At 45.4% G+C, this 8,566-nt stretch overlaps 1 protein-coding gene across 1 annotated transcript; it reads left to right on the top strand.

Annotated features, from left to right (window-relative positions):
* Positions 1-242: 242 nt before the first annotated feature.
* LOC119429411 (ubiquitin carboxyl-terminal hydrolase 11-like) lies at positions 243-5,953 on the top strand (the record flags this gene model as incomplete). The annotated part of the gene is made up of 11 exons (XM_037697045.1): positions 243-385; positions 2,393-2,502; positions 2,597-2,727; positions 2,793-2,910; positions 3,974-4,119; positions 4,255-4,316; positions 4,757-4,856; positions 4,934-5,107; positions 5,321-5,479; positions 5,556-5,780; positions 5,859-5,953. Coding segments are annotated over exons 1-11 (1,430 nt in total), but the record flags the coding sequence as incomplete, so codon positions are not given.
* Positions 5,954-8,566: the final 2,613 nt, after the last annotated feature.

Raw genomic sequence — 8,566 nt, 5'->3', positions numbered from 1 at the left:
CAAATCCGCTTTGTTTACGTTCAGTGCGTACCTGCATTTCAGCTTCAGCCGTCGCAGTAGTTCAGGGGAGGTGCGCCCCCTGCGGCCGGGAGGAGGAACTGCAGAGGAGGCGCTCAGGAAGCGTCACCGCCGTCCGGATCCAAACAGTTCCTTCTTCCGCAAACACAACCCGTTTATCGGCTCATCGATGCGGCGGCTCACTTCTGCCTTTCGCTTCCTGGCTCCGTTCGATTCCCGCTGCGCCTTCGACCTTTATGAGTGACTGATCCGGCGGCATGACGGCCAACAGCCGCTGTTCCGTGGCGGAGCCCCCGGGGCTGGAGACCCAGCGGCGGGAGATCGAGTCTCTGCTGCGGGAGAGTGAGCTCCAAGCTGGGGACACTTGGTGAGTGTTTCCCCGCCGACGCAGTCGCTCTGTCAGGCTCGAATGATGGCAGCTCTCGGCCGCCGTTAGCTGGAAGGTGACCGGTGGGTCCTGCGGCAGCGTGGAGCCGTTCTGGTTCCGGTTCTGGGATTGTTTGGACCCAACGGCTCGGGGGTTCTGTTAGCTCCGTTAGCCGCGTTAGCTGTCGATGCTAACAGCCGCGGTGAGGCGTTCAGGGTCCGAACGGAACATTTACATTTTATCTGTTTCTTTTTTAATAAACTTTATGCGCGTTACTTTCAGCCCCGGCGGGTTCCTCTGGGTCAGTAGAGCCGGAACTTTTACAGAAAACTGGACGCTTCAACAAATATTTTCAGTTTCGGTTTCCTGACAGAAGACCTCAAGTTTTTATTTTGTCTATAAAAATGAAAAGTAATTTACAAAACCAGACAAATTAATGAAATACTGTACATGAGACGAGCGCTGAAATGACTCCGTGTAGAAGTTGTTCAGTTTCTTCTGTAGAAGCAGTTCTTTGAGATGATCTTTGGACATTTTCTCTTTTTGTTTCCTCTCTGCTGCTTTAGTTCAGTTTTATCCAGGTGTAAAAAAGGTTTGTAAGCTCAGTCATCCAGGTAGATAACAACAACAACAAAGGTTAAATCACGTTTTGTTGTTTCTATCCAGGTGTGTTTTTAGACTTTAGACGTGTTGAGATGTTTGTCAGACGGAGATGAATCTGTTGCTATTTAAGAGTTCTCCACAGTCCAACATTTTTCAGTCAGGTCCGTTTCGCCTTCCATCCAGAAGGCTTCATCAGTCAAGGAAACACACAACAAAACTGATTCTTCCTCCAACAGCTTACTCCAAAGTGGAACAAACCAGTTCTGCTTGTGATAAGATGGTCTCTTTGGTACGCCCCTCTTCCTTGTTGACAGTCATGTCAAACTGGTTGAAAACAACAAAGTCTATGCTCAATAATCCAGGTATACAATCCAACATTTTTCAGTCAGGTCATCAGGACAGTTTCTTTTATTGACTTCTTTCCTTGACGGATGAAGACTTCCGGACCGAAGGCGAAACGTTTCAGCACAAAAAACAAAAGAAGAAGAAACTGTCCAGATGACCTGACTGAAAAATGTTGGATTGGATACCTGGATTATTGAGCATGGACTTTGTTGTTTTAGTTCTCCACAATGTTTGTGCTGATTTAAAGATTGATTGTACACCAGACCATGACAGCGCCTCCACCGTGTTAAGACTCACTGTTTTATTTAAACACTGACAGACACTTTATTTATGATCATTAAATTTGGACTCCTCGCGTCATAAACCCAGTACCTGTGATTCTCAGACCAGTTCGTCGTGGGTTTCCTTCATGCTTTCCTTGGCCTTCTCTTTGCTTCGCTCTCTTTCTGTTGCAGGGATTAAAAGAAGCTGCTCGCCGTCGCTCCGCCCACGTCAGCAGCGTTCTACTTCTGATATAATTTACAGGTTGTGTTGGGATTAAAAACTTCATGTCGTCTGAGTTTCACTGAAATCTACAAAATTCCTCCCAAACTTTTATGTCTCAGTTTCGTCACGAGTCGTAGAGAAGCGCAGTCCTACCGCTTTGGTTTCAAACACGTTATAAGGAAACTAGATTAAAATAAAGGTTGAGTGAATGCAGCACGGTGGTGCAGTTGGTAGAGCTGCCGCCTCTCAGTGAGAAGGTTACGCTGGTTCAATCCCAGCCGGGCGCCTTTTTTCTCCGGGTGCCCCAGTTTCCTCCCACAGAACAAACACACGTTTGTTCGACTCACTGGTGACTCTGAATGTCTCTGGGAGAGAGAGAGAGTGAAATAACATTATTTATTAACAAACACAATATTTTCTGTTTGTTAATAAAGACATCGAAGCGTTCCTGAATCTGATCAGCAGCTGCAGCCATCTTCAAGAATCAGTAAATCAGTTTTATTTTAGTTGGAACCCTTTTTTACGCTCGTGTGCATGTGTGTGTGCATGTGTGTGCGTGCGTGTGTGTTCCAGGTACGTGGTGTCTCGTCGCTGGTTTGAACAGTGGAAAGAGTTTGTGGAGAGCGGAGACCAGAACTCGTCGTCCTTCCCGGGTCAGATCGACAACACTGAACTGTTTGAAGGTCAGTGAACGCCTCATCCTGCTGAGTTGACCCGGCTCAGCCCGGCAGAACGTCGGAGCAGCCTGAACGCTCAGCAGTGCTCCTTTCCTTTCAGACCTCGACTCGTACCACCTGAAGGAGCGCCTGGCGGAGAACGAGGACTTCGTGTTGGTTCCGGCGGCGGCCTGGCACCAGCTGCTGCTCTGGTACGGTTCTGTGGACGGGCAGCCGGCGCTGGAGCGCAAGGTACTGATACACACACGAGCATACAAACGTTGTGCGTGTGTGTTTGACCCTGTGTTCTGGTCCAGGTGGTGGACCTGCCCAGCACTCTGAAGGTGGAGGTGTACCCCGTGGAGATCTTCCTGTGTCTCCATAGCAACATGGAGAACGTCACCACCGCGCAGTTCAGCCGCACCGACACCATACGTGAGTTTGTGTTCAAGACCTGGACCCTAAACTCAGCTTACACTGTAGTCCTAATCTTAACCCCAACCCAAACATGGCGTCCCGTCAGATTAGGACCGATCTTAGGTCCCACTGGACTGAGGTCCAGACCAGTTTTGGTGTTTATAACAGAAAACCTTGTTTATTTTAGTTTAGCATCCCGACTTCTCTGAACTCATACGTATCCTAGCTTGTTTTGATCATCTCCTACATTTTAACTGATATTAGCGTAGCTTATTTTAGCTTGTCTGAACTCGGCGTACCTTCACCGTCTTCGGCTTGGTTTAGATGTTCTTCGGTTTATTTTATATTAGCTTAGCCAAACTTAGGTTGGCTCGTTGTTTTAGTTTAATGTAGCGCAGTTTATTTTTCTTTAATAACTCGCGTTAGCTTCTCCTAGTTTATTTTTTCTAATATGTTTTAAATATTTTTAGTCTTTTTGTTATCTTGTTTATACTTGGCCTATATTAGCTTAGCTTAGCATAGCCTGAGTTAGTTTATCTAATATTTTATATTAATTTAGTTGATCTTGGTGCGTCTAAACTTGTTTATTATAATTAATATATTTTTAGTTTAACTGTTTATCTGACAAAACTTAATCTAATGAATCTTTTTTCATCTCATTTTCTCATTATTTCAGTTTGAAGAAGAGTTAAGACGAAAAATGTTAAAGTTATTTAGCTTTAAACACTAAATATTCAACTCTTCATGTAGGAAGCAGAAGTCCTGCAGCTGTCGTTACGTCAAGTATTTCTACTTACACTAAGTATTTATACTTACACTAAGTATTTCTACTTACACTAAGTATTTCTACTTACGCTAAGTATTTATACTTACACTAAGTATTTATACTTTAATAATTCCAGGAAAACAAAAACATTTCACACGTTTGTTTCCTGTGAAGCAGCTGATTGGTCGAAAAATAAACGTTTAGCACCAAGTTTCATCTTTAGTGACCTGGAGACCAAAACTCTTCACTGGAGGTCTGTTGTTACCTCTCGGTGTGTGTGTGTGTGTGTGCGTGTGCTTGTGTGTGCGCGTGCAGACACCATCCAGGCGGACATGTGTCGGGTCTTCTCGGTGCCTCCGAGCTCTGAGTGCCGTCTGTGGATGAAGAGTTCAGACAGCAGCTGCGAGCGTCTCAGGAACGTCCACATGAGCGTGTTGGAGGCCTGCCTGAGCTCAGGGATGGTGGGCGCACACACACACACACAGATCAACACTGAAGGCATGTGTGAAATATTACAGTAACAAATATTTTTCTTTGTGCGACATGTTGTCGAGGCAACAAGAAAACATCTCAAACTGTGTGTGTGTGTGTGTCAGACGCTGATCATGGAGACGAGGCATGCTGACGGCACCTGGCCGAGCTCCAGACCTCAGATCATGTAAGAACAAAGTTATTTTTTTGCGCTGGTGGATGTAGAGGTGTCACATGAGGTTCCAGCTTTGTAAACAAGTAAACATCACCTGTCACCTGCCCCTCCAGGTGTGCAGCACCAGCAGCCACTTTGATGGTTTGGTGTTAGAACTGGGAAGTCTGGTCTGTTAGAGGATCTAACATTTGAAAGGCCTGAGGTGGGAGTGACTCATGGACCAGTGGGTTGGGACAGAGGTCTACGTTCTGCAGACATGTTCTTGACTTCCTGTGTTGTAGTATTTGTAGGGAGATGTATGGACGCACCTACAAAGAGAAGATGATTCATTCTTTGACAGCTCCTGAAACACTGCGGCTTTAAGAGATGTTTGATCGGGAGCTTCTCTCTGTTTCCACATTTCTGCTGCCACTTCCTGTCTTCTCCTCCGTCCCATCCCATCATTTCATCAGGAGGAACTCTGTGGAGGAGCAGGACTCGTACCGAGGTCAGCCAGGGGTCTGCGGCCTCACCAACCTGGGCAACACCTGCTTCATGAACTCCGCCTTACAGGTCTGAACCCCCACAGAACAAACCCTCACTCAGTTCTTCTGTTTGGGGTTCTGATCCAGTTCTCCTCGTCTCTGCAGTGTCTGAGCAACACTCCTCCTCTGACTGAGTACTTCCTGCGGAGCTCCTACCTGGAGGAGCTGAACTTCACCAACCCTCTGGGGATGAAGGGGGAGATCGCCGAGGCATACGCTGATGTCATCAAGCAGATGTGGTCCGGACGCCACTACTCTGTGGTGCCACGGGTCTTCAAGGTAGACCGGTTGAATCGGAAGAGCTGACAAACTCCCAGTTGACTGACTCCCAGTTGACTGACTCCCAGTTGACTGACTCCCAACCGACTGACTCCCAATCGACTGACTCCCAGTTGACTGACTCCCAGCTGACTGACTCCCAGCTGACGGACTCCCAGCTGACGGGCCGTTGTGTCCTCACCTGGACCTTGCTGTGTTTGTGTGTCTGCGCAGACGAAGGTGGGTCACTTTGCGTCTCAGTTTCTGGGGTACCAGCAGCACGACAGTCAGGAACTGCTCTCCTTCCTGCTGGATGGGCTCCACGAGGACCTGAACCGGGTGAAAAACAAGGAGTACATCGAGCTCCGGGATGCTGATGGGCGACCGGACCAGGTCTGGGGTTTCACCAGGATGTAGTGTTTAAAGAGAAAAAGATCTTTATTCACTTTTTCTTCTTCTGGTCTCACAGGAAGTGGCTGAGGAGGCGTGGAGGAACCATCGCAGGCGGAACGACTCGGTGATTGTTGACACGTTTCACGGACTCTTCAAGTCCACGTTGGTCTGTCCTGAGTGCGACAAGGTGTCTGTGACCTTCGACCCCTTCTGCTACCTGAGCATCCCACTTCCAGTCAGCAAAGAGCGGGTCATGGAGGTCTTCTTCGTCTCTCTGGACCCCCACGCCAAACCTGTGCAGGTAGGACCCGTGGAGCGAACATCTCTGCAGGCAAACTGTTCAGAGCCCGTTGAGTTTCATGTCTGCTTGTTCCTGCAGCATCGGCTCGTGGTTCCTAAAGCAGGAAAAGTGTCGGACCTGTGCGCTGCTCTGTCAGAGATGAATAACGTCCCGCACAAACAGGTCAGTGTCAGGTCGGGATTAAAAAGCTGAAACTAAAAATATTTTAGGAAAACAACTTCTAGAAAAATGAGAAGTTTTCAATTCAGTTTATTTATAAAGCACCAAATCAGACCCAAGTTGTCTCAGGGACTTTACAGGAACATTCACATAAAAGACATTTAGTAAAGTTCTCTATCTAAGGAATCCAGCAGACAAGATGAATCTTGGCTTCGTTGCAGTCTCCCATCCTGAGCAAGCACAGTGGAGACAGTGGGAAGAAAAACTCCTTTTAACAGGAAGAAACCTCCAGCAGAACCAGCTCAGGACAAGAGACCATCTGCTTTGACCGGCTGGTTGAGAGGACAGGAAGGAGAGACAGACGAACACAAAATGGTAGGTCCAGGTATAGGTCCAGGTCCAGATATAGGTCCAGGTCCAGATATAGGTCCAGGTCCAGATATAGGTCCAGGTGTACCTAAAAGACAAAAAAAAACACATGTTAAGGATAGAAAAAACAATTACAAATACAAAACAGGTTGAGAGAGTAAGTAAAGACAGCAGCAGAGTGAAAAGTGTGGTCAGTTTGTCCTCCAGCAGTCTAAACCTATAGCAGCATAACTAAGGGACAGCTCAGGAAACCCAAGCCGACCCTAACTATAGGATTTATCAAAAAGGAAAGTCTTAAACTGGACAATGTGTCAGCCTCATGGACAGAAACTGGAAGTTGGTTCCACAAGAGAGGAGCCTGAGAACTGGAAGATCTTCCTCTCATTCTGCTTTTGTAAACTCTAGGAACCACAAGTAAACCTGCAGTCTGAGAGTGAAGTGCTCTGTTAGGAAAATATGGAACAATAAGATCTGTAATATAAGATGGAGCTAGGTTGTTGAGAGCTTTGTAGGTTAGAAGTAAGATTTAGAATTCTATTCTGGATTTGACAGGGAGCCAATGGAGAGAAGCTAAAACTGGAGAGAGATGATCTCTCCCAGTAACTCCAGTTAAGACTCTGGCAGCAGCATTTTGGATCAACTGAAGACGTTTTAAAGAAGTATTTGGACACCCAGATAATAAACCATTGCAATAGTCCAGTCTAGACGTGACAAATGCATGGACCAGTTTTTCTGCATCATCTTTAGATCAGATGTTTCTAATGTTAGTGATATTACGCAGGTGGAAGAAGGAGGTTCTAGTAACGTTTTTAATGTGGGGGATAAAAGACATGTCCTGATCAAAAATAACACCAAGATTTTTAACATTAGAGCTGGAGGACAGATTAATGCATCTAAGGAGGGAGAAAGACTGAAACATTCATTCCTAAGGTGCTCAGGTCCAAAAACCAAAACCTCAGTCTTGTCTGTTCAACAGGAGAAAATTAAGGGTCATCCAGGTTTTTATGTCTTTAAGACATGCTTGTAGTCTAAGTAGCTGATTGGATTCATTGGGTTTAATGGACAAATATAATTGTGTGTCATCAGCATAACAATGAAAATTTATCCCATTAAGTTTAATAATTTTACCTAATGGAAGAATATATAAAGTAAAGAGTATTGGTCCAAACATTGAACCCTGAGGAACTCCATGACTAATTTTGGTGCATAAAGAAGATTCATCATTTACATTTGCAAAATGGAATCTGTCAGATGAGTATGATTTAAACCATTTTAGAGTCGTTCCTGTAATCCCAACATCATATTCAAGTCTCTGTAGTAAAATATTGTGATCAACTGTATCAAATGCAGCACTGAGGTCTAACAGGACCAGTAGAGACACAAGTCCATTGTCTGAGGCCATGAGAATATCATTAGTGACTTTTACTAGTGCTGTTTCTGTGCTATGATGAGCTCTAAACTCTGACTGAAACTCTTCAAACAGATTATTAATTTGTAGATGTTCACGCAACTGACCTGCAACTATTTTCTGTAGAATTTTTTAGATGAAAGTTAGATTAGATATAGGTCTATAGTTGGCCAGAATTTCTGAATCAAGATCAGACTTCTTAAGTAAAGGTTTAATTACAGCAACCTTAAAATGCTGTGGTACAAAACCATCCATTAAAGACAAATTAAGTAGATCCAAAATGTGGACATTAATTAGGGGAAATACCTCTTTAAACAGTCTGGTTGGGATGGGATCTAGCAGGCATGTGGATGGGATCTAGCAGGCATGTGGATGGTTTGGATGAGATTATTATTTTTGACAATTCAGAGCTCAACAGGACAAAAACTGTCCAAACATCAGGTTCTAGTGAAATTTCTAAAGCTGCGTCATCCAACACGGAACATCAGCAGCAGGAAGGACAGTTTGAATGTTCTCTCCAATTGAAATAATTTTATTTATAAAGAATCTCATGAAGTCATTAGGGCCCGTCCTAACGAGGTTCGTCCTAACGGGGTTTGTCCTAACGAGGTTTGTCCTAACGAGGTTCGTCCTAACGAGGTTCGTCCTAACGAGGTTCGTCCTAACGCGTTTCGTCCTAAAGAGGTTCGTCCTAACGAGGTTCGTCCTAACGAGGTTCGTCCTAACGGGGTTTGTCCTAACGCGGTTCGTCCTAAAGAGGTTCGTCCTAACGAGGTTCGTCCTGACGAGGTTCGTCCTAACGAGGTTCGTCCTAACGCGTTTCGTCCTAACGCGGTTCGTCCTGACGCGG

Source organism: Nematolebias whitei, unplaced genomic scaffold, assembly GCF_014905685.2.
Source record: "Nematolebias whitei isolate Nwh7 unplaced genomic scaffold, NemWhi1 Nwh_scaf_1010, whole genome shotgun sequence".
Classification (NCBI taxonomy): domain Eukaryota; kingdom Metazoa; phylum Chordata; class Actinopteri; order Cyprinodontiformes; family Rivulidae; genus Nematolebias; species Nematolebias whitei.
This window is presented reverse-complemented; position numbering and strand designations above follow the sequence as displayed.